The 24,248-nt window shown below is 42.0% G+C and overlaps 2 protein-coding genes across 3 annotated transcripts in view; one reads left to right on the forward strand and one right to left on the reverse strand.

The window, feature by feature from the left end:
* The first annotated feature begins 951 nt into the window (after window positions 1-951).
* Window positions 952-3,631, forward strand: LOC121954037. 2 transcript variants are annotated; one of them, XM_042501349.1, is made up of 5 exons: window positions 953-1,129; window positions 1,343-1,398; window positions 1,502-1,573; window positions 2,499-2,591; window positions 2,685-3,631. In XM_042501349.1, the coding sequence occupies exons 1-5, from the start codon at window positions 1,093-1,095 to the stop codon at window positions 3,300-3,302; spliced, it is 876 nt and encodes a 291-aa protein (XP_042357283.1). In that variant the 5' UTR covers window positions 953-1,092; the 3' UTR covers window positions 3,303-3,631. The 2 variants fall into 2 exon arrangements, with proteins under 2 accessions (XP_042357284.1, XP_042357283.1); XM_042501350.1 differs by lacking the exon at window positions 1,343-1,398 and having other exon boundaries at window positions 952-1,129.
* A 753-nt stretch (window positions 3,632-4,384) lies between these two features.
* Window positions 4,385-24,248, reverse strand: part of dync1h1 (dynein, cytoplasmic 1, heavy chain 1) — a 31,052-nt gene continuing 11,188 nt past the window's right edge. Inside the window, exons 28-78 of the mRNA XM_042500303.1 lie at window positions 24,120-24,220; window positions 23,843-24,002; window positions 23,388-23,628; window positions 23,119-23,302; window positions 22,795-23,007; window positions 22,405-22,643; window positions 22,154-22,310; window positions 21,837-22,061; window positions 21,500-21,730; window positions 21,226-21,366; window positions 20,823-21,056; window positions 20,371-20,577; window positions 20,079-20,200; window positions 19,774-19,939; window positions 19,457-19,620; window positions 19,141-19,270; window positions 18,899-19,032; window positions 18,673-18,787; window positions 18,426-18,587; window positions 17,477-17,691; window positions 17,155-17,359; window positions 16,891-17,064; window positions 16,616-16,735; window positions 16,361-16,481; window positions 15,329-15,524; window positions 14,491-14,608; window positions 13,936-14,151; window positions 13,622-13,834; window positions 12,970-13,097; window positions 12,683-12,836; window positions 12,428-12,574; window positions 12,117-12,267; window positions 11,775-12,028; window positions 11,491-11,625; window positions 11,294-11,388; window positions 11,027-11,201; window positions 10,594-10,669; window positions 10,323-10,483; window positions 10,115-10,226; window positions 9,948-10,008; window positions 9,742-9,865; window positions 9,510-9,623; window positions 9,244-9,414; window positions 8,344-8,561; window positions 8,129-8,232; window positions 6,896-7,104; window positions 6,475-6,628; window positions 5,782-5,924; window positions 5,293-5,461; window positions 5,001-5,125; window positions 4,385-4,848 (exon numbers count right to left, since the gene is read on the reverse strand). Coding sequence (XP_042356237.1) covers window positions 4,720-4,848; window positions 5,001-5,125; window positions 5,293-5,461; window positions 5,782-5,924; window positions 6,475-6,628; window positions 6,896-7,104; window positions 8,129-8,232; window positions 8,344-8,561; window positions 9,244-9,414; window positions 9,510-9,623; window positions 9,742-9,865; window positions 9,948-10,008; window positions 10,115-10,226; window positions 10,323-10,483; window positions 10,594-10,669; window positions 11,027-11,201; window positions 11,294-11,388; window positions 11,491-11,625; window positions 11,775-12,028; window positions 12,117-12,267; window positions 12,428-12,574; window positions 12,683-12,836; window positions 12,970-13,097; window positions 13,622-13,834; window positions 13,936-14,151; window positions 14,491-14,608; window positions 15,329-15,524; window positions 16,361-16,481; window positions 16,616-16,735; window positions 16,891-17,064; window positions 17,155-17,359; window positions 17,477-17,691; window positions 18,426-18,587; window positions 18,673-18,787; window positions 18,899-19,032; window positions 19,141-19,270; window positions 19,457-19,620; window positions 19,774-19,939; window positions 20,079-20,200; window positions 20,371-20,577; window positions 20,823-21,056; window positions 21,226-21,366; window positions 21,500-21,730; window positions 21,837-22,061; window positions 22,154-22,310; window positions 22,405-22,643; window positions 22,795-23,007; window positions 23,119-23,302; window positions 23,388-23,628; window positions 23,843-24,002; window positions 24,120-24,220 — 8,213 coding nt within the window. The 3' untranslated portion in view covers window positions 4,385-4,719. The remainder of the gene's footprint in view (window positions 4,849-5,000; window positions 5,126-5,292; window positions 5,462-5,781; window positions 5,925-6,474; window positions 6,629-6,895; window positions 7,105-8,128; window positions 8,233-8,343; window positions 8,562-9,243; window positions 9,415-9,509; window positions 9,624-9,741; window positions 9,866-9,947; window positions 10,009-10,114; window positions 10,227-10,322; window positions 10,484-10,593; window positions 10,670-11,026; window positions 11,202-11,293; window positions 11,389-11,490; window positions 11,626-11,774; window positions 12,029-12,116; window positions 12,268-12,427; window positions 12,575-12,682; window positions 12,837-12,969; window positions 13,098-13,621; window positions 13,835-13,935; window positions 14,152-14,490; window positions 14,609-15,328; window positions 15,525-16,360; window positions 16,482-16,615; window positions 16,736-16,890; window positions 17,065-17,154; window positions 17,360-17,476; window positions 17,692-18,425; window positions 18,588-18,672; window positions 18,788-18,898; window positions 19,033-19,140; window positions 19,271-19,456; window positions 19,621-19,773; window positions 19,940-20,078; window positions 20,201-20,370; window positions 20,578-20,822; window positions 21,057-21,225; window positions 21,367-21,499; window positions 21,731-21,836; window positions 22,062-22,153; window positions 22,311-22,404; window positions 22,644-22,794; window positions 23,008-23,118; window positions 23,303-23,387; window positions 23,629-23,842; window positions 24,003-24,119; window positions 24,221-24,248) is intronic.

The following is a 24,248-nucleotide window of genomic DNA, read 5'->3' on the forward strand; positions in this document are numbered from 1 at the left end:
AAATAAAATAAAATAACAATGTTAAACAAATTTTGCTGAATTTATGAATTTCCTCATCTTTTGTTTGTATGTGTTTTTGTTGGTTTTTATTTATTTATTTTTGTCCCTCTTTATATTATAGGACTTAGACATCACAGGACATCCCAAGCAAGCTGGGATGGGTAGGGAAGGATTAGAGAGTAGGTTAATTTTCCTTCTGGAGAAACCCACAATATTTGTAAAACATATGGACACATAGCCTATGGCTGAGACACAGCTGTGTAATATGACTTATTATTATATTCTGCGCAGAAACTAAATAAAACTTTGATCATAATAAAAAAGTTAAAAGCTGAAGACAAAATCCTGGAGTTGTAAAAAAAAAAAAAAAATAAAGCCTTGGTTTTTCCCTCTAGTTGTGCATTAATGTGTTCAAGGATTGACAGAAATGTAAAATTCAATGATAATTTCTGTTTTTACAGTTTCTGGCTATTAGCTATAAATAGTGTAATTTTAGCAATTTTTTAAAAAGTTTTAAAATAAATAAATAAATATAATCTGTAACACCAGAAATTATCATTGAATTTAACATTTCTGTAAATCCTAGATCACAATAATAAATAAATAAATAAAAAGTCCCCCTCCCTCCAGTGCTTTAAAATCGTTTGGCATGCCCCCCCCATTTACACCAGCCCCTCCCCCTGATAAATAACGAACAGTCCCTAATTCGCCGCTTTTTCGGCCTGTACGGATTTAGAAACTCTTCAGACAGGCTATTTACAAAAGTACACGTGTGAAAATAAAGTTGGTCAGGAAGAATCAAAAAGCTGAAAATGAAAACTAACATAGCTTATAGGTTGTCGTAATGCAGCAGCAAAAATACATAAATAAATAAATAACATCGGATTTTTTTTCTTCTTTAATTCTGGAAATTAAAAAAGTGGCGTTTGGAGCTCGTGCCGAATCTGCTGTGGTCACACTCGGTTGCGTCATATCAAAGACACCTGCTACTCTGCTGAGTAATTAATCCACCACCTTACCTGACTGCATGACAGACATATTTTAAGTATTTTACTTTCTCGTGCTTCAAAAAAGTTAAGCGTGTCAAATGTCATGGCATATAGAAGGAGACGACAACTTTCACTTTCAGGTATCAATACTTTTATTTTTGCAGAGTTAAAAACTTATAGTCTATTAACGTTAGATTGTGTAATATAGGCTGCATGGTACAAATTTAATATTGCCGAGGATTTGCTATCATGGATATGGTATTCTGGCTCCGCATGAGTGGGTTATCCTTTGAGTCACAAGCTTTTTCTTTAATGCATTATTGCAAAACAAAATATTTGTTTTCTCAAATTAGATCACAGGGCCAGACATGTGCCCAACAACATGGACCGGCTTGCTTTCAAATACATGGTGATATCAGTTAGCCACATTTCATCATCATTTTGAGAGTACTCTGACCCTTTTTTAATCCACCTGCATTTAACTGTTTTTTTGCTCCTCTGTTTTCTGTCAGATGTGTAAAGTGGAGTCCAGCACTGATTCAGACTCAGAGATCAGCCCAAGATGGTCGGACACCAGCACCATGGTAATAAATTACAGACACAATCAGCAGAAATTAAGCGACAATGTGAATGTTAAATTAAATATTATATGGAAGTTAATAAGAGACGTTAAGTATCTTAATTTTAACAGCCACCGAATACTTAGTATTGAAATTTAAACACAGCTGAAATCTTAGAATTGAAATATTTTACTTTTCAAAACATGTCTCTGAATTATTTTTTTTTCTGAATTCACCTCATTAATGTTGAAATGTGAAATTTCTTGATTTGCCATTTCAAGAGCTATTTTTTTCAGTGCTCAGAAACTTAATCTAAAAATTGAGTTTCAGGAAGAAAAAAAAAAGATTTAACTTCAAATTCAAATTAAGTTAAGAAAACCAAACTTTTTTTAGGTTGTTTTAGTTTTTATTTTATTGAAATTATAAAACTTCTGGCTCTGAATATATGAACATAAAAAAATATATTTTTAAAAGAAGTTCAAATTCAGCAATTGAAATGTACAACTTTAATTTCAGATAGGGGACTTTAGAAAAAAACAGATATATGCTTTTTCAAAGAAAAATATTTAAATGCTACGAATTCAGAGGTGTTTATATTTCAGTATTAAGTATTCAGCAGCCATCAGAATTGAAATACTTATGTCTCTTTTATGGTACATAACTATATTTTAAATGGCTTAAAAATAGATTAAACCCAGATCCAGGATATTTTCCACCAGAAATGTCCATGAAATGTATTTTTAAATGGGATAAAATTAAGTTTCTCCCCCAGAAATGACTCCACATGCCTTTTATCTTGGCACCACCATTGGATGCTGACACACACACACACACACACACACACAGTAACGGCAAACTGGAATGGGCTCCAGCATGCATTGGGCTCTTTGGTTTAAAATGAATTTACTGACTTGTCAATGCAAAAATCACTGAATTCCTCGTTGAACAGGGATGTGTGAGCAGTGCACCTGAAAGTGGAACTTTCCGGCTGTCATTGCCGTTAACACACAAGCCTGCAGGAAGACATGGCTGTAATTCTTTGGTAAACTTTTTCCTCTCTCTAATTAATTAATTTCAGCTGCAAAAGCATCCTGCTTCTCTGTGTTCATGAATGAATGCACGTGTGTTTATGTAGTTTTTGGACCCATATGACGGGAGCTCTGAGGATTCTGACGAGTCAAACATGGATGTGGGTGTCTCCAGCAGGCGTCTGAGGCAGCAGGGAAGAGGTGGAGGAGGAGGCTGTCGGTTCACAGGCAGAAGCAGGAGATTTATCCTACATCACTCTGCCTCCGTCGCACCCAGAGAAGTGGTGAAAAATGGGCCGAGAGATCCTGCGACAGAGCAGCAGCATCTTTTGGATGTCCAGATGAAATGTGGGAGTGACTCTGAGCTGTGTGTCTGCAGCCTTCTGCCCTCCAACAGAGACAGGGACCTCACAGAGGAAATGATCAATGATTCAACGATGCAAACTATGGATATAGAACTACAACGCCACGGTGATGATTCAGGTTTGCACACATCAAGATCCTCCACACCTCACACACCTGGACCTGTAACCCCAGTGGAAGCATGTTCGTCCCAGATGCTGGATGAGAGATCCCGCTATCCCTGTAACCTCAAATCGCTCTACAAGAGAAAGCTGGGTTTCCCCGGAGCAGAAATGGCAGAGCTGGAGCAGAGAAAGAGGCAGTGCATCGTCAGTATGGGGGATGAACAGGAGGGAAGAGACTCTAGATCTGAACCATGTTAGAGCCATCTAACCATGGACTGACACACTGCAGTCATATTCAATGCCTTCAGTGATTTAAAGTGGAATAAAAGACTATAAAAAGTTACTTGGCAATGCACTTCATTTACTCATGTAATGATAAAATGGCAAAAGACCTAAGGGGATATTTTTCAGTGTCTCAAATGTGTCACATAATGTGCTGATTTGTCTTCAAGCAATTATGATTTTGTTGGGAGAATGACCATAAATAAGCTCAGTCTTTATCACAAACCAAAGTCCAACCTATGCACTCAAAGTGAAGACACTGTATTTTCCCAAAGAATAAAAGAAAAAACTTATTCCAAAAAGAGCATTTGACATGGTAGTTTTTTGTCCACATAACATAAGCTGAATAATTAACTGCTGTTGCACAGATGGTATAGTTGGAGCACTACCTGAATGTAATGATAGAGGTGCCATTCAGCGTATATAGCACCACTGAATTTTAGCCACAGATGCCCCATCAAAATCTCATTTTGTTAAAATGATAAGCTGTTAAATGTTACTTTCTTAAAATATATCTAAATGGGTATACAAAAAAAGACTCCACAGACTGTCGTACTGCAGGTTTACCAGTTTACACAAAAACAGAACAATCACGTTAATCCCTCCTGCCAGCAGGTGGCAGTTATACACAGGAAAAATAACACTCAGCTCATTCTGGTTAATGAAGCCTTTTGTATCTTTGTTGATATTAGCTTCTACAATATCATATAACTGTCATTAATTCAAAGAGCAGCCACTGAAGCTCAGTACACAGTTAATATCCTCCAAAATGTGCTCCTTGGTTCTCAGGTTCTGCAGGCCAGGAAATCATGTAAACAAGAAACCATCTTATATATATATATATCTATCTATATAAATAAGTAATTGTATAAAACATCTATGATGCTGTTCACTATTTTAGTTTGCTGGACCTAATTTATAAAAGACAACAGAGGAATTCCCCTCTGAAGTGTCTTAAATAATGACCCAGATCATCCATTCTAATCAAAATAGCTCATCTGACATTTCAATTAGAAAAATGTGTTATTTAACATGAAAGACCACGCTGAAGTCATCAATGCAGTTAATTTAATCCCAACAGGCTTTATTCAATCTAAAAATGGTTTCCTTCATAAAATCATCTTTTACTTTCAACTTTCCTTTCCCACATTTCATCCTCTCTTCATTTGCCATCTGTCAACATTCTCTAGACCCTTGAAAACACTTTCCAAAAACACTACAAACGACTACATGTTAAATTACTGCTCTACAAATGTTCTTGACTACGTTTAGTGCTGGAATGCAACAGGTTACATCTACTTTTTAATAGTGGTTAGAGAGTGATGAATGTACGTGATTATATGTGGTTAAATAATCAAGACTCTCTGGTCTTCAGGAATGACTGATGTTTCATCTACTCGGTGCACAGAACAGCGACTCCACGCTCATAGAAGCTGTGTGGATCCTCCTTAGTGGCGATGTCAAAGTCAACAGTGAAAATAAGGTCAGACCTGGTGAAGTTCAGGTACACAGGAAGAGTCACCTGCAATGAGAAGGAAATAAACGTGATGAGAAAGACAAAACCAACAAAAGCTAAATATAACAGCATCATTATGTTTTTTCTAAATCATTTGTAGAAATGGTTTGATAGAAAGAGAAGTAGTGTTATATTGTGTAGAAATATTGACTTCATACCATGTGTCTCTTCTCAGCGTTGCTCTGTTTGATCCAGCGGAGCTGCGTGAGAGGCAGCTCAGTAGAGATGGAGGTGGACAGAGACAGCTTGTTGTTGGCACAAGTAGCTCCCTGCAGTTTCAGACCTGAGAACAATGAGCACGTTCCACATTAGAACCCTTGAAACTCATTCATACAAATCTCCGACATATATTAAAACACAAAGTTTTGGATTCACATTTCCAAGACTTGTGTGGGTATTCACACTCATAACAAGGGTGCTACAGAATTACTGGGACCCTGCTTCTCTGACCTTTGATGCCGAAGCTGCAGGCGTCCAGTGCGGCCCCCTGTGCGGTGGTGACATTGACCTCCAGACACAGCTCTTCCAGAGACCAGCTGTTTGCCTGCGCCACATACTGGCGTGTGGCGGTGATGTAAGCCTCTGGCACAAACAGGCTGCCGAGGCACACGTGGATGTTCTGTGGCAGAGACGGGAGAGGGAAAAAAAGTAAAATAATAAAATAATCATACTGTGAGTCATCTGTCAGATTTTTTTTTTTTTTTTAAGATTATTGTTGGGCTTTTTGTCTTTATTTGATGGGACAGTTTAAGCGTGAAAGGGGGAGAAAGAGGGGATAAGATACAGCAAAGGGCCGAGGTCAGAACTGAACCAGCATGGGGCGCCCACTCTACCAACTGAGCTACTGGGCGCTCCATCTTTCAGTTTTTTAAGGAATCTATCGTACTATTCAGGTAAAGGTTGTTTGATGCTATACACAAAAAGTTAACAAAGCAGCACCTTCAGCTCCTTTGCACCCCCGCTGGCAGCACCCTGGGAGATCTGCTGCAGCTGTTTGATACGCTCGCTGAAGTCTGCCACCCACTGGATCACAGTCATGGCGGCGGGAACAGTGTACCGACACCAGCTGCGAGGGAGGATGCCTGGGGAGAAACAAAGAACAATGTATACCAGACGTGCGATCACAAGTCCCATCACAATACGAAATTCTATCGACACCCTGGACGATACAATATTTGCCGATATCACAAAGTCTGCCACAATACGATTTTGATTTCATTTAGTTCAATTTGAGGCAAATATCCCCGTCTTTTTCTTGGCTGCGTACCACGTTCTTCCAGGCCTTAGGTTGCTGGCACTGTTTGAAGGTTTAGGAAAGAAATGTGCTTGTCCATGTGCTTGCTGTGCCATGGACAATGTCAAATAAAGACTTATGTTAAAGATTAAAATATGTATCAACATTTTCACTTTGCTTTGCTAATACCTGATGGATTGCTGATCACAGTCATTGTATCGTTAAACTCCTAGTGTATACCAGTTTCCGCAAAGTATAATTGCTTCGAGGACATCTTGTTGGTCAAGACCAACTAATGAATTTGAAGTGTTCAATATTTCCTTCTTTCATTCATCTGACTTCAAACAAGAAGTTTTAAAAATACATGAAGAAATCTGAGTGTAAAAGTAAGACTTTACCTTTAACAAGGTCACTGATGAGCGTACGCAGGTAGTTAGTCTGCTTCTTCTTGCCCTCGCACACTTGCACCACATCAGACAGATCCTGACGGACTTCCTGGAGCATCTTGCCACCCATCTTCACCTCGCGCTCGAAGAAGCGGAACAGTGGGTCCTGGTGTTGGTGTGTTTGGAAAAAAAGACATTAATCAAATACAGTGACAAAGAAGACCAAGTACAAATTAATCTGCTAAAAATCTAAACCTGAGCTTTTATTTTTGTTTAATTTCACATCAATGAGTCAAAATAAACATTAAAAAACTGCTCAACATGACAGCAATTGCCAAGGATGTTGCAAAGCTGCTTGTACAGAACACAATAGTAGAGCTCTATCTCCTTAAGTCTGCTCATCAACCACCTTTCCTCTCCTTTCTGCCATTACCTTGATGTTCTCCACTGTGCGTTTGAGTGGATTGACCATTTGGGGCACGAGCTGCAGCCAGTTGCAGGCGGTGGTGTGGAGGGTCCTCATCCAGGCCGGCTGAGCGTCAGATGTGGACGAAGTGCGCTCCTTTTTCTCCGTCTCATAGGCAAGGTCATCCTCATCCTCCAACATCTGCATTTTCAGCATCTTACCCATCATGTCAATGCCTGCGCAGCCCAGGTGGAGGGAGCAAGTGAGCAGGGGAGGGAGGTGGAAGACAAGGCCATGGTGGGAGGTAGGAGGGGAGAAGAAATTAATAGTGGAACAAAGAAACAAACGGCTTACCTCGAGGGAGTGTTAAAGAAAGATTAATGTTTATCACAAAAAAGGAGTTGTGCCAGACAGAAAAATAAATTAAAACACTGGGTAGGACGAAAAGACACACAAGGCTTCAGGCAATATTTCCATCAAACATAACATTCAACACATAATTCCCAGGTGGATAAAATAACCACATTCTTGACTGGATCTGTAAAAGAAATGAACATAAGCACTGAAGGGTGAGAGGTAGGAGTGAGGATGAAGGAGATGGGGAGTATGGCATGTGATCCAAGGGGTGGATGCTTTGGCAGCTGGGATTGTGGGAGTTTGGATGGTGTAGAAATCAATCTGACAAAACAGGGAGGGAGGGAATGACTGAAGGGATGGGAGGATTGTGGTGTTGAATCCTAATTTGAGGGAGCGGTGGGGATAATATTTGAGCAAAGCAACATGATGGCTGTGAAATACAGCTGCTGGAGGGTGAGGAGACACACACCCTTCCTTTGGGCAGAGCACCTTTTAAAGCACGATGGCTATGACTAAAGCTAGGCTACAAAAACACAGCTAAAATGACTATGATATACAGGACTGGGACTAAGAGCTACTAAAAAAAAACTAACTGGTGAAGTGAATACATGAGAGGATGAGAAATTAGTGGAGGAAGCACCCTAAACATATTCATTGCCACCACACATACACACAGTATTCTGCCCAAAGCAGACGCAAACATATTGGACTGCTCGCTGAGACACCCTGTCAAAATAAAAGTAAAGACACTAGAACAGAGAGAGAGATGGTTAATGATCTGCCCCGTGAAAACATGAAATCCCAACAGAAGGATTGAGGAGGAAGAATCAGGATGAGTTGTGGTCCAGTGACTATGACAGAACACCAGAGCACAGATGACGAAGATGACCGGCTGTGGCGTACCCTGAGTGGTGAGCAAGACCTTCTCAGCATTGCTAGGCAACCCGAGCCAAGATGGAGTCTGAGTGTCTGGAAGCATCTCTACCCAGTGCATGAACTCCTCACGCCTGCAACAAATCGAAATCATAAATTATCTTTCAACTGGCCGAAATCATTCGGAAAAAATATTAACAACATGAACTTTAACAAACTTCATCGTAAGAAAAGCTGCTACTGACCGGATGCCGTCAGGCATCTTAATGTCTTTGTGCCCGTCAACCTTGAGAGCCAGTTTGAACTCGCTGTCGAAGCTTCCCTTGGTGAAGATGCGATCCAGGAAAGTGTTGAGAAGACGCTGGTCAAACTCATTGTCGATGCGGCCGCCATAGATGGACTGGGCCATCAGGGTTTTCAGAGCCGCCCAGGGAATCTTGTCTGGTGCAATATTTTGACGACCCTGAGTGCGCAGAGGCAAAGTGTGACGAGGTTGTCAGATATTTAACACACTGTCATAACTAATATTTAATGGGGGCATATTTACCTTTTGCCATATTTTTTGGTGATATTTACTGTTACAATGTTGGATTTTCATATTTAATGCAGCCAAAGTTTTAAATAATTATATTAACTTGTGTAAAAGTAACACCTGTGTGGAAAAAAGTCAAGGTTCATATCGTTATGAATACTGTTTCCAGCAGTTTTTTCTACTTTGGCTACAAGATGACATTGGCTTGTAACAGATTTCCTTATATGGTCATCTGCTCCAGGGACGCTACTTCAAGTGTTTACATCACGTAAATGACCTCAAAATGCCGACCAGTCAGAGCAGACTGTGCTTTTTGGGTGGGAAACAGGCACTAAAATGGAGCCTTGGGTAAAGGTGTATTCATGCAGAGTATGGATGAATAAATGCTTCGAACAATAAAGTGTATAAAAAAAATTTACCAGTAGAAACCTTAAATGCAAGTATGAACATGAAAATGAGCATAAAAGTTACCCTTCAACCAGTTTATATGATTAATTTACTATTTTTGTTGTATAAATGTATGGATTGTTGATAAAAGTTTATAGTTGCAACAAATAATTCTCATGCCGACACATTTGAAGCCCTGTAAATGATTTCTGAAATAATCTCAAACCTTAGCAGTGTCGTCCAGCCAGGTGTCAACGGTGTCACAAGCAGAGCGGAGGTCAGACTCTCCAAACTCGTATTTCTTGGACCAGCCCAGTGGTGCATAACGCAGACGCTCCTGAATGACAGCATGGAACCAAGCCAGCAGGAAGTACAGACGAGCACGCTCGTTTGGAGCCTGTGGAAACACGGTCAAAGTAATTTAGATGTGGATGATTGATTTAGAGGGTTATGATTAAGCTTTTGGTGTGATTGTATGTGCTGGTAAGTCACCTTGCACATGCGAGCCACAGGGATGCTGCTGAAGGTTCTGAACATGTTGGCCTTGACACCAGGAGGAGGCTCGAACACAAAGATGCGACCGGCACGGAGCAGATTCACTGGAACCTGGTGGGGAAAACACAATACTGAGACTTTGAGGAGTGAAAGAGAGAATGACATCTGTCACTAAAAGTGAGAATTTACTTACGGTTTCATTACTAATATCATGAGTGATGTGTTTTACCTTGGGGTTGATCTCCATGGTCAGGAAAAGCCTGAAGCTGGCATGAGGCTGCATGGAGTGGAGCTTCTTTTCCAGCTGCATCAGCCATCCAGGGGCCAAATGGACGTTCTCCAACATCACCCACCTACAGGACGAAAGAGTCAGGACACCAGTACAACAAAACAAGTGTACATACTAAGAAAATATACAGAATAAACATTACCCACCTGCCAGACTTGACAGCAGTGTTGATGTCTCTGTCTGCCTTATTGAAGCCCTCAGCCGAACCTGTGAACAGCACAAAAAAACAAACATTCACCAACCGAATCTTTGCTTAACTTTTGACTTCAGGGTCTTATTTGTGTGTCAAACTATGAGCTAATTTGTTCCTTACCAATAGAGATGGAGGTGATTTGTTTGTTTTCCTCAGCAGCCAGGTCTCTGACCAGACCACTGGCATCATAACCAGGTACAGAGCACATCAACACTGGAGTGCTGGGCTTCACCTACAGACACATGAGATGCAAAGTAAGCAACAGATTCAACTACACTGAGAAAGGCAAATGCCTCTGGTAAGAAAACATTGAAGAAATTTTGGCTACCTCGCTATCCACAATGTTAGCCAGGTCAAGAGGCTGCTCGATGATGTTCATGAAGCTCTCTCCCAGCACCTTTGAGACAAAAATGTGCGACATGGCCAGTAGACGGTCGGGACGGAAGGCCTGAATCAACAGCAGCTGGTGCACTGCCTGGCCAATAGGAGCTGTGCAGGGGATGATGTGCAGAGCAGGTCATGTATGTATATAATATACATATTTCCATCCATTTTTCAATCAATCATTATTTGCAAAAATGAAATTTCTGTATACTCACTGGACTGCTTCTCCTCTGACCACAGATAAGGAACAGCCAGCTCTGGAGTGTTGCTCTCAAGCCACATGAAGAATTGCTGAAGAAACAAAAGAAAACAAAATGATCTCTGTAGAAGTAGTTGTTAATAGTTATGCTTATAAATAGGGCTGTGCAGTGTACTTTGAAGCTTTATTCATTTCACTGACATTTGAATTCTTTACCAACACACATATGCTGGGTAACTTTTTTATTTTTTTATTTTTTTTTAATTTTTTAAAAAAAATGTTAGGGTCATGACATAATGAAAAGAATAACAGACATCAGACAATTTGAAAAACCTCAATAGAAGCCATAAATGTACATTTGATACAATTTTACTTAATATACATTTGTTGATATGCAGCTTCTTCACAATTCAAGTATCACTTGATGGACAGTATCTGTCGACACTCACCTCATCAGCCTCAACTTTGGCCACCAAGTCGCTGAACGCCGGCAGGCGGCTGAGGCGGACCATGGCCTCGCACTGGTCAGTGGTCAGACCCTTCACTTTGGGCAGCGACATGCCAGTCAGAACAATCTCCTTTCCACGCAGGAAGTGCTGGAACTCTGCATCATACGAGGGCTCACTACAAAGAGATGGATTCAAATTGATAAGATTTATGTCTGATGTTAATAATACCACCACTGGTTGAATACTAGTGTGACACTGGCATCTTACCTGGTCATGCCCTTTAGGCTGATCTTACCCAGCAGCATGGCAAAAGTGATGTGATCCAGGTGCAGCATACCTCTGGCTGCTCTGTTGAATGCCACCTACATCAAAAAGAAAAGAAGGAGAGGCAAATTAGGTCTATTACAATTATACCACCAAAGGAGGTAAAAGGGAGTCTTGTTTTCAAAATGTGTGGTTCAAACCTGGAAGAGGTCCTTGGTGATGACAGCAAGTCTCTGTGTATGATCGCTGATGCCTTTGAGATTGGGGTTCTCATACAGCACCGTGTGGTAGGTATCCAGGAAAAAGTGAAGGGAGTACTGGTACAGGAAGTGCATCTGGAGCAAGACAAAAAAAAAAAGGTTTGTTTATGCAACTTTTTAGGTAGCGTAGTGTGTGTGTGTGTGTGTGTGTGTTTGGTGATAGTGAAATCAGAAGATTAAAAAGAAAAATTATAACCAAACGACTGGTTAAAGTGAAGTGAGACCTGGTTGAGAGACTCCATGGTGAAGTAGATGCTGCTGCAGGCGGAGGACAGCGACAGGTATTGCTGTGACACTGCCTCCACCTCTGCCATGACGATATCGGTCTCCTCCACCTTCCTGGTCACCTCAGCTGCCTCCTTCTTCAAGTTCTCCAAGGTGGTGATGATGGTATCATCGTCAAGGATGCGGCCCTTGACCTCATTGAGGGCCTGCAGCAGGGATTTTTCCAGCTGACGCAGACGCAGCTGGAACTCACCTACAAGAGACGGGAGACATCATTTTATTGAAGTCTTTTCCACCATGACTTGAATCATCTTGCACCCTGTCAGTGTTGATCATCATACCCTGCAGTTTAAGGAGGTCGGAGCGTTTCTCATCCACATCAGGCCTCTCAGCCTTTAGGACCTCGTTGAGACACTGGCTCTGAAGGCTGCTGCGTGTCACAGTGAAGTTGACAAATGTAACACGGGAGCACAAGTCTGGTGGGAACTCGACCTGCACACGTGAGAAACCGCATGACACAGATCAGCTTCCGTGTAAATGAGGGGAAAGCCACATTTCAGATATACCCTGTTAATAGACTTATCTATTTAAAATGATTAAATACTATCTAATAATCTTCAATTATTCATAGAAAAAACCCAAATCTACTCACTGTTGGGTCTCGAGTGGAAAGGAAGATGACGAATGAAGGTGACAGATCGATGTCCTGGTCTCCCAGGGTGATGAGGACACGTCCTCCAGTCCTGCGGACCTCTCTGTTCAGCACCGGGTTTAGGATGGGGTCATAACTTTCTACATCCTTGAGGGGGGAAAAAAAGAAAAGAGAATAAATTACTCTGTAAAACTTATTTTAGATGAATATGACAGTGACAACTGAACTTTGGCACCGTGAAGTAGCCGTTCATACCTGGACCAACAGTGGGTTTCCAAAACGCAAGGCACTCTCCAGGTTCTTCCTGAAGGCATCATCCAGGAAACTGGTTCTGGTGATCTTGCGTTCTTTGTACTCATTCATTATGAACTCTGTGGCTTGGCCTGATGGATCGATGATTAGTGGGTACCTAGAAAAGAGAACAGCACAGAATAGATCAACATGGGAAGTTAAACGGACTCAATGACAATGAATGCTCAGGATTGATTAGTGTTTGTAATAAAACCTAAAAAAGGCTTACAAAAAAGGAGAAAGACACTGACCTGTTGAACCTCTTGAGCATGATGGCGTTCTCAGTGCAGAGGTCATCAGCTGGGAGGGAGTTGGCTTGCCAGCGGAGCCTCTCGTCAGCGTTGGACAAGTACTCAGTCCTGGCAATATCAGTACGGAACTGGAAAGAGAAAAATTTCTTTAAGTTTTAAAGTCCTCAACATATTTGTGTGCCTTGAGGTATGTACGAATGAACAACAATCAAACGTTAAAAGCTTGGTCTATAATTGGTGTACAGTACCTTTAAGTTCACTAATAATTAAACTCACTAAAGCCCTAATCACACGGCACCAGCATTACCTTGGAGACTCTAGTAGTTTTGGGAAATCTTAACATATACATAATTTGTAAAGTAAAAATAGAAGAAATAGAAGAAAAGAATGATATGAAAAGAACAATATAATTTGAATCATTGAATATAATTTGCCATACGTGCTTATATGGTCATGCCATCTTTTGTACATTCTTGACCAAAATTTAGATATGCTAAAGTGTACATTTGATGTCTTGAACCCAAGAATCGCAGTCGAAACAAGTTCCTACATGCATGCAGGTAATAAGAGTGAGGCTAGGACTTGTAGGATTTTTAGGTGTGAAAATAACAACAGAAAAAACTTTGGCCTCATGTGTCAGAGCTTTAACTACCTGAATGTTGGCCTGCTGCAGGTGGTGAGACCATGTAGTGAAGAGGTTCTGCCTCATCTGTTGTTCAAAGTAGCCGGCATAGGTAATGAAAGCAGCAGAGAGCAAACAGTCTCCAGCGATGGTGGACATCTGGTTCTTGAAGGTCTCGCTGGTCTTCTCCCAGCGGTCCCTCTCAGCTGACAGACTCTTCAGTAGAGCTGTGCTGCGGTTCACCTGAGAGGACAGAGCGCAAGAGTTGAGAACAATGCTGCAAGATAATTCAACTTAAACTAGATATAAAGAGACAAGACACAGAGAGTCTGAGGAGCAGTTACCTTGGCCTCCACAGCAGCCAGATCAGCCTTGATGGCCTGGGCCTCTGAGATGAGGACAGCGTACTCCTCCTTGTAGCGAGCGATGCTGGCCTCGAGGTCTCTGATCATCTGCTCCACCTCCTCTGCCTTTGTCTTGTTGTCTGTGGCATCATCCTCGAGCTTCTGCAGTTCATTACGCAGAGGCTCCACACGCTTCAGCATGTCAGCATAGTTGAGCTAGGGGAGTAGAACATAGTACACATGAAAGGAATACTCTCTACCCAACTGCTACTTTGATTTTCAGATTGTTTATCAAACTTTTTTATAGCACCTGTCTTACAAGTTAGTGCAGCTCAAAGTGATTCACATGACAAACCACATAGTAAGAAAGACCAAGTGTAGACAGTAAAAACACAAACATAAAAAAATGAACAATTTGAGATCAATGCATGTGAGACAATAAAACATTACAATGTAAATAAAAAAGTAAGTAAATTAATGTAAATAACTGTTACAAAAAATCTTGTTAATTAGGTTGGTTTGATGGGTAAAGATTTCTTGTTTAGGCATCCCTACCTGAGCAATGGCCCATTTCACCATAGGTCCACAGGCCAGAGACGCCCTGTTGACCTGGTCATAGTTGTAGCTTGGGTTGGACATGTAGTTCTTCTTCATCTTTTCACGGATGGAGTCACTGAATGAATTGGAAACAATCCAAGTTAGCATATAGCAAATTATTATTTTACACAGTCAAACACTTCAGCATGATCTGTGGAATAATCTTCATGAATCACTTGAAATGTAATATTTAATTGGATAATTTAAATTTTGTTTGGGGTGGGGAGAGGTTGGAGTTTCTACTGACTGTGAAAAATGCAAAATCATGACCAAAAACTACAACAAGGACAGTGATCTTTGTTACTATCAGCTCATTTTCTGATTCAGCAAAATCAACCGACAAGAAACCTAAAATTAAATTATGATCACAGGTACCACTTGATTTTAATACTGATTGATATAGTTTGTCTTCCATTAAAGACTAGACGGATGTTCTGACACCGGTACCTCATATCCTCAGAGGAAAAGTTGACTATGCTGCTGATGAAATTGTCCCTGATAATAACTTGTCTGATTTTTTTCCAGTCATTGGTCTCCTCGCCCAGCATAAGGCAGATAGACTCCAGGGCCAACTTGACTGCGGCTGGAGGATTGGTCATAGCCCGCACTTCTACTAGGTGATGCCGCTTAATAGAACTCACCGCTAGTTAGGTGGAAGGAGGAATGTGTTTAAGAGAAAGAAGAATGAGAAGGGAGAGAGAAGGGGAGTGTGTAGGGTACAAGACAGAGAGGCAGAGAGGGAGAGAAAGATACAGCTTTAATGAACAATCACACAAAACATTTTCTCTTATTTCACCTGATCTCTTCAGCAGAGAAGTTAACAATAGTGGGGATGAAGTTCTCCCTCATGATGATGGAGCGGATCTGCTTCCAGTCAGTGGTGCTCTCTCCCAGGAGCAGGCAGATGGACTCGAGGGCCAGCTTCACGGCCGCAGGTGGATTGGCCATGGAACGCACCTCCACCAAGTGCTGCTTCTTAATGGACTTAACAGCTATCGACATCAGGTAAACAAGGATGTGGATTATGACAAGGACAGGGAAGCGATGAGGGGAGGATGCAGGTAGAGATCAAATTGTTAGCTGGAAGCCCATAACTGAGTATTTAATTACAATGACTGTTTGCATGCACTATTATTGACAATATTACAAATTTGATATGTAAACATCATTTTCCTTTTGGATATTTGAAATGAGGCCTTATTCCATTTTCAACAAAGACATGAATGATATGCTGCCGTTAGTCGAGTTTTAATGGCATTTTGTATATAGTGCTTTTGAAATATGCACCTCAATTAGGGTTTTTAACCACACTGTGTGACACACAGCCTTTTGTCTGTTTACAATTAGCTCTGCGCGTTGTCATGGATGCGTTGTACACAGACCAACACGCCAACAGTTTGCAAAGCTGTGGGGTAGTAATGCATGCCCAAAAGAATTTTTTTGGATATTGCATAAATGTTGCAGCGCGAGTATGCACAGCTGCATGTTGACAGGACTATTTGAATACTCATTTTCATTAACAATATAAACAGCTTAGTAGGATATATTGTTTTTTTCAGAATAAGGAAAAAAACGGAATATTTTGTGCATGTAACATAGTCATCGTAATGAAAATGGAAACAGTTTGACTTATTATTTATCTATGTACAAACTAAAAACCTGACCACCAATCTTCCAGCTTATCAGCAATGAAGCACACGTTGAAGAACATTTGTATGGTTCTATTGTTGGGTAAACAGTATGACAATTCATCTTTTCAGCATTCATTGTGTGACAAAAAAAATCAAATGCACTATAAAGACTGCTGAGAGTAAATAAACCACTGTACCATTCTGAGCCTCAATGACAGCAGGCTCCACTTGGTCCAAATCCTGTTTGACACTCAGCTGTTTGTCCTTGATCACCTCCTGCTGCTTGTACACAGCTTCCTGGATCTCCTGGCTCATCACCTGCAATCACAAGAGTAAGAGCACAGGAGTTTGATCCAGTCTAAATAAGCAATGCTGAAGAGATCAATGTGCAACAAGTTTTGTAATGAAATACATTAACAAGTGTACTAAGTGTTAAATTCCTTCCTGTGTACCTTTTTCTTCTCCGCCTCCTGCTGGTCTTTGACCATCTTCTTCAGCTTGTCATTGGCAGCAGCGTTCTTAGCCTCCAACTCCTGGCTCTTGATCCTCAGGTCACGACGAAGCTCCTCCACCTTGATAAGGAGGGATAAGCATGATTAGGGAATCATGCAAAAGCAAGAAATAGTTGGAAAACGGCAATAAAAATTACCTCTTTTTTCTAAAGGCCCAACTCTTGACAGGTTTATAAGAAACAGGAGGAATGAAATGAAGTAAAATGTTACTTTACCTGATCGACAGTCTCCTTGATCTTGCGGAGACCAACGTTGAGGTGCATCTGCTGCTCCTCCAACTCGCTGCGTTTCTCATTGAACAGGTTGGCGTACTGGTTTATGAAGTCCAGGTAGTGGCGAGGAGTGATGGCCATCGTGTGCCCACCTCGCTTAGCCAGACGATTGTTAGCCTGTGTAGAGTTGAACAACAACTTATGAAGAATACTACAAAAAAAAAAACCATCAATAAGCCACCACTGCAAACTTAGAAACATCCCTACCTGGTGAAGTGTCTGGTGTACAAACACACAGCCATTGACGATAGCCTCGCGGTGAGAAGGTGGCTGGGGCAGTTTGTCATAGACGGTGGGCATGTAGTCTGGCACCTTGTAGTTTGGTTTCTCCAGATCCATCTTGCTGGTGAACTCCTTACCCACCTGATACAAAGCCTCTGTCGACCAGTCTCCAAACCAGTTCAACACACACCTAACACAAAGTTTTCAGTTAGCTAAGAAACAGCATTTTGTCGTTTCAACATATTTATTTCTTGCTTGTGACGTAATATTTTAATTCCTGCTCAGTGTTCAGCATGTGTGTCTGTACCTGTTGAAGAGGGCAGGAGATGTGGCAGCCCTGTCCTTCAGGCCCTCTGATGAAGGATTCATGGTGAAAACGACATGGAGGTTCCTGATGACCTGGCTGGTGAACCACTTGTACAGCTCCTCGTGTGTGTCGAGCATCAGGCCCTCTTTCTGGGCTCCCTCCTTACACTGAGTCATCAGGGTGGCATACTCGTCTCCCTCAAACAGGCCAGGGACCTGCGGAGAACAGGCAACATTAACATATTAGAAACCAAAAATAAAGCGGGTACAACCCAAAAAGATTTTATCTCAGATACCAAAGAAAGGTAGCTGGGAAGACCTTACCAAATAAGTTTTGTTTTGGTCTTTGATTTGTGGTTGCTTTTTTGTTTGTTTTTATTTTTATTTCAGGTTATTGGTTTTTTTTTGTTTTTTTACACACTAGTACTTGTTATGTAAATGCACTAATTATATTCATGCTGCATTTGTATATTTATCAAGAATTTCTATGTATGTGTATATTTGCTAACAATTTGTGCAAACTGACCCCTCTTAGTGAAATGCTTCAAATAATATCAGTTAGTTCTGATGTAGCAAACATTAAACCGACATGACTGATCAGCTGTTTATGCTGTCAGATAAGTAAAATTTGCTTAACTAAAACAAATTGCCTAAGACCGCTGTCCATTTTTCTCTCGTAGATACTCGTAAATAGGTTGAATGGCCAAAGCGACTTGCTTTGTCTCTGCTTCACAACCTTCGTTCTTCTAATCTTGTTTACTGGCAGATTACACCCAGGCATAAAGCATAGCCTATATGCATATATATATGAAAAAATCTAATTTACATTTGTTTTTGTGACATTAAAAAAGTAGGCCTAAAATTTGCTTAACAATTTAATGGAATCATGTTTTCATCTTATTCCCTTAAGAGTAATGCTAAAGTACAACATCGTGTTGACAGCAGATTACCTCTCCGTTGGCCAGCAGTGTGTTCATTCTCTCAAGGAAACCAGAATCCAACACGTTGGACTCATCCATGATGAAGGCAATCTTCTCGTTCTTACATCCTGAGCGACGCAACACTGTGCGCAGGTCCTCGTCAAAGTCCTCTCCAGTGTATTTCCTGTGAACCTGAAAACACACAAAAACAAACATTTAAAAATGCTGACAGGAAATTGTAGAAAAACGGCTATGGATTTTCATCTGTTGAACCAACCTTGATCTGGTACACACTGAGTCCATTCATCCAGGCTACAAAGCGAGACAGAGTTGTTTTTCCTGCTCCGCTCACACCGATCAACAGGAGATGGCCCTGAGGCTGGCGGAAAATTCTGGAGAAGGAAATACAATGTGAAAAATGTACTCCAAAACAAATTTCAGACCTTATCATTTCTTGACTTCCACCAGATGACAAGCTTATCAGATCAGAGGCTGTAACTCACCGATCAATTCTGAGGACGTGGTCCAGCACTTCATTGAAGAGCACCAGAGGGACGTCCAGCTCCTCTTCATAGAAGACCTTCAGACGGGCCTTGACATAGTCCCTCAGCTCCTCCTGCTCCACTGGGATGTAGTCCTGCAACCACAAACAAACTCAGTGAAAATGGAAAAGTCAACTCACAATATTTCAGCATCATTACCAAAGAAGGAACATAATAATTGGGTCAGCCTGTTTGCAGTTTACCTTGGAGAGCCAGTTGCTGTAGAGAATCGGCCTGTTGAGAGCCTTCTCCTTATCAATGTTGGGGAAATGTTTGAGAGAAACTGTGTCGATGTTTTCATCTGTCCACCTTCTCTCTTCATCACCAACCAGCCTGGAAAAAAGTTTTTAAGCCACATCATCACCAAAATGATTGTTCTGTATAGTTCTTCAGTGGCACTTTATCGGATTAATCAGTTAGTCAAAAAAACATGACATGCTATTTTAAGACTCATCAGCATACAGATGCGCTACATTGCTAGTAACAGAATAGAATAGCCTCTCAGAAACTTGCAGTTACCTGTCCTGGAAGAGACGGAGAGCTTCGTGGGCCCAAATGCGGATGAGCCCCTCCACAGGCAGCGTCTCAAGTGGCCGCAGGGCCTCAAAGATACCCCTCACCCAGCGGGTCATCTCTCTGGGAGAGTAGATGTAGTGAGGCTGGGTGTCCTGGGTGAAGCGCTCCTGAAGGGAAAGAAGTGCAATTGGATAAATAACCAAATACTGTAAATAAAAGAAATCAATAAAACATTTTATCCCTAGTTGTTTCCTGTGACACTTCTAAGTAAAGTTTATGTTTACATATTTAATATTTATAAAAATAGTTATCTCTTTTACCTGAGACATAGTGTAGAACTCAACCATAGCTGCAGTAAGAGGCTCAGCATATGTACGCAAAGAGGGGATGAGGCGCAGCATGGCACGGTTGAAGGTGCCATAAATCTGGGTAAGAGAGGCTGGGCCTGGATAGTCCACGTACACCACAGGAACATGACGCAGGAACCTGGAAAGAGAAAAACAACACGGCTATCGTTATGACGTGTGCAATGTTAAGATTTGTAGGCATCACTCACATTTCATTATTGTTCCTGCTTATCGTGGCATCAATTAGACTATTGCTCTAATTGGTCTGGGTATTGTACCTGTGAGTGAGAGGCTTTCTGCCGGGGTCAGTGGGAGGATTACAGGCTCCAACAAACTGGATTCTCTCCAGTTTGACCCAGGTCTGGTCTGAGGTGCGGTAGAAACCTCCATGTTCCACCATCTGCAAAGACAAAATAACGGGATCTTTTAACATTCAAGGAGGTATTTCGATATTATATTTAATGCTGCAATAATTTCAGTTTGTTCAATGCCCCTTAAAATAGACAAGGTTTTGCTGAAAAAAAGCAAAAAGGGAACATAAAATTGCAGATTGTAAACAATGGCTCATACCTGTCTGAGGAAAGAGATGACTCTCTGTGTGCCATACTTGTCCATGTCTGGCAGATTGATCTCATCACAGAACAACACCAGCCATTTGCCCAGCTGGACGGGGGCAAGGACCACGCCGTTGGGGGTACGGCGGTACTCACAGTAATGATCAAAGGTCTTCAGCAGCAGCTCTGGAGTGGTGGCACTGGAGAAGTTCAGACCTACAACCTGGTGGAGAGCAGACGGAAAAATTGGAAATTACAAATGTTGACAATTACAAAATATTTTTTCTAATCTTAACAGTTAATTGGTATTCATTCAGCAGTTTAGGAAATTCCACTATACATAGCTAATTGAACATTTTAAATCAATTTGAGGGACGTGTAAGAGCTTTCTGGTACATTCAAATTCGAGGTTAAACTTAAAATTCAGGCTAAACTGATTAAGATTTATAATACATCGTTATATCTCACCTCCATATCAGGTAAGGCTCTGAGGGCACTGAACAGAGTCATAGTCTTTCCAGAGCCAGGAGGTCCACACAGCACCAGCGGTTTGTGCTCTGCCAGCCATGTGTACAGCAATGCCTCATGGCGAACTGTATCCAGCGTGGGAACCACAACATCAGGAGATGCCACCTTGTGGGTCTCTACCTCAATCTGGGGCACCTTGCCCTGCCAAGACTGCCATTCACCTGAGATGCACACCTGCACAACGTGGAAAAAACAATGCAATCGATTGTTATTCTAAAATTAAAAGACTGCAAAAGTTTTGGTTCGCCTTCATGGATTCTGTGCAGATACAGAGAGTCAAACATTTTCTTTTAAATTTACTCAAGACAAAAATCAATATCTGTTCGACCCAAATAGGCTGTACCTCGTAGTCAATGATGGGGACATTGGGAGCAGCTGGGAGAGGAACAGTGGTGATGCGACGGATGTACTCTCCGAGCTCAGCCCTCATCTTCAGCCGTCCGTCACCAGAGAAGGACCACAGAACAGCGTAGATCAGATATTTCTGTAGAGGGACAATGCCACAAAATGTATTTGATTAAAAAAAGGCATTTATTTTTGCAGTGATTAAGTTCCAACAGTAAAATGTATGCGTCTCAATAATCAAGTTATATGGAGAGCAGAAAGCAGAACATTACCTGCATGTATCTCTCCAGCTGATCAATGGGCATGGGGAAGTCAGGGTGGTTGTTGTTGTAGAGCGCAACATTACGGCAGGCTTGATGCAGCATTGAGAACAGGGAACCCAGGCAGCGCAGGCGGGTGAAGTCCATGATGTGCTCCATCTTGGAGGCGTGCTCTAAGGCCTTGATCACCAGACCTGTGGAGGTGAAGTACGGCTGCAGGATAGCTGCAGAATCACGCTGAATCTAAAGTAGAACATAGATGGACATCAGAAGTAAGGACATTTTTCTTCTCTATTTAACAGCTGCCATCTTTTTTTTTTTTTGTGTTAATTTTCTTCCCATTAATTACCTGCAACATTGGTGATGCAGCCTCGTCCTCGTCTTCTGTGCCCTTCCTCTGGCGCTGAGCTTCATCCTCTCCCTCGTCCAATGGGATGCTGCGAATGCGAGCCAGGAAGTGGTTGAAGATCATGTCGGTGCTGAGGACATCCTCACTAAACCAGACCATACCGCAGCGAGACACAGTGGCCAGGGTGGCGTATTTCAGGTCCTGTACTTCAAACATGACACGCACCTGTAGAGAAAGGGAAGGAATAATTCCAGATCAATGCAGCAAGCTTTCGCCAGCTAAAACTGTCATCTGTGTTTGAGGCGCTGTGCTCCTACATTTGGTGGCAAGCTGAGACGCTCTCCATTGGGAAGGGTGAGCAGCTTGTTGTCATCCAGGACAGAGTTGAGATTTTCAACCCACTCAGGGTCAACATCACCATCAAAGATGATCCACTGACGCTTCTGCAGTTCACCTCGAACATTGTCAATGATCCTGAAATTGACAGAAAAAATATATTACTTTATTTTTGAAAAGGAAAAATGACTTGATTTACACTTTGAACAATGAAATGTGTTAGAGAACTCACTTTCTGAGGATGTGTGTGAACAAGCCATCTGTCCATTCACGGGTGTTGGGGTCCAGGGTTCCGTACAGGTGGTCCTTGCTGATGGCCTTGGGGTCGATGATGTGGGCCACACCCTCAACACCCTCCAGCCTCTCCAGGGCCTTGAGCAGCACCCTCCATGCCATGGTCTTCCCACTACCGGATGGTCCCACCATCATCAGACCGTGGTTGATCTGTGTGATCTGGAACAACTGGAGCACCTGGAGATGAATGACAAAGTTTCGAAAAATGAGAGTAATTTCTTACCATGCAAACACTTTGAAAACTGCACTGTCATGCTATGTAGGATACTTCTCACTATTTCTAAGCACACTAAATTAGATTCAATGTTGACTCTGTTTAGCTACATACCTTCTCCACCCACATGCTGCCCACATCATCACCGTCTCCATAGGTGAGGTACATCTCTGCACAGACTTTCTTCAGCTCCTCCCTCAGAGCGGTCATCTCTCCACGCATGTACTGGACACCAGGGAAGACGTCTGACAGCAGGCTAAACAGCAGAGGGATGTCCTCCGCCACCAGCTTGGGAACCATGGTCTCGCAAACACTCTGGATCAGAATCTACAGTAACAAGACACAGTGAAATAACCACTCAAACGCCTCAAATTCTGGCTGTAGTCTAAAAACAAATTTGTCAGAGTTTCACGTCCTACACTGTTTAACTTTCTATACCTCCTGTTCAGGAAGATTCTCGGCGATCTCATTCTCATCGACGTCCTCTCCGCGCTCAAGCTTCTCCCTTTTGATCTTCTGGATGCGCTCACGCTTGACATTGCCAGCACTGATCAGCACGCTCTTGAGAGCTCGGAGCCCAAAGTCGTAGTGACTCTGAGATGACAGCTGCTCATCACACAGCCTGAAATAGAGGCATAGGATAAATTCAGAAAGGAAACACACACAACATTTTCTTGAAGTGTACAATTTTCTTAAACAGTACATACTTGAAGAAGGGCACGATCTTCTTGGCGAGGATCTCGGCTGTGCGGAAACCTTGAGAGTAGAGCATGACCTGGGCAATGAGCTGGCGGTCGGGCTTGGTCATGGCCAAACTACGGAACAGCTTCTTCAGATTGTCCGGCAGGTTGGAGCGGCCAGCATAGCCAGGGTTCATAGTGATGAAGATGGCCATTTCCGGACTCACCTTCACCTGCTTGTTCAGGAGCTCGGTGGTGACTGGTACACCTGAGGGGGGTGACACGTGTACTTGTTTACAATGCAGTCCTCTTGTAAAATTTAGCTAAAACATGGTGGTGACACACTGATTTGCTGTGTCACATCTAAATTTTAAAAACTTTACTCTGCGGCATATTGGCACTAAGTTGAATGTGGACGCTTTCTTAAAAGGGACAGCCTCCTTACGTATCATGACACGAGTTCCCACACATATAATACGTACTCTTGTCTCTGTTGGGGTTGCTGTGCTCCCTCAAGGCCACCTGGATGTACTGGACCTGCTGGGACACGGCAGAGAGCATTCTCTCCTCCAGACGATTGAACTCGTCGAAGCAGCCCCATGCTCCCACCTGGCACAGACCCACGAAGATACGACCCATGGCCTAAAAAACAGGAAGTCAACAAAAAAGGTTTGTAAATTAAATGAACAATATTAAAAAAAGACTGCTGTATGACTGATCTCTCATGGTTTGTTGTGATTGCTGAGTGCAGTTATGTACCTGGAAGTCAAACGTCTCATCACAGTTGAACACCAGGACGAAGCGGCCCAGCTGGTGTCCAAGGGCTTTCACTGACTCAGTCTTTCCTGTGCCAGCAGGACCTAAATGAAGGACAATTACAGTTAGGTT

Source organism: Plectropomus leopardus, chromosome 14 (genome assembly GCF_008729295.1).
Source record: "Plectropomus leopardus isolate mb chromosome 14, YSFRI_Pleo_2.0, whole genome shotgun sequence".
Taxonomy (NCBI): Eukaryota; Metazoa; Chordata; class Actinopteri; order Perciformes; family Serranidae; genus Plectropomus; species Plectropomus leopardus.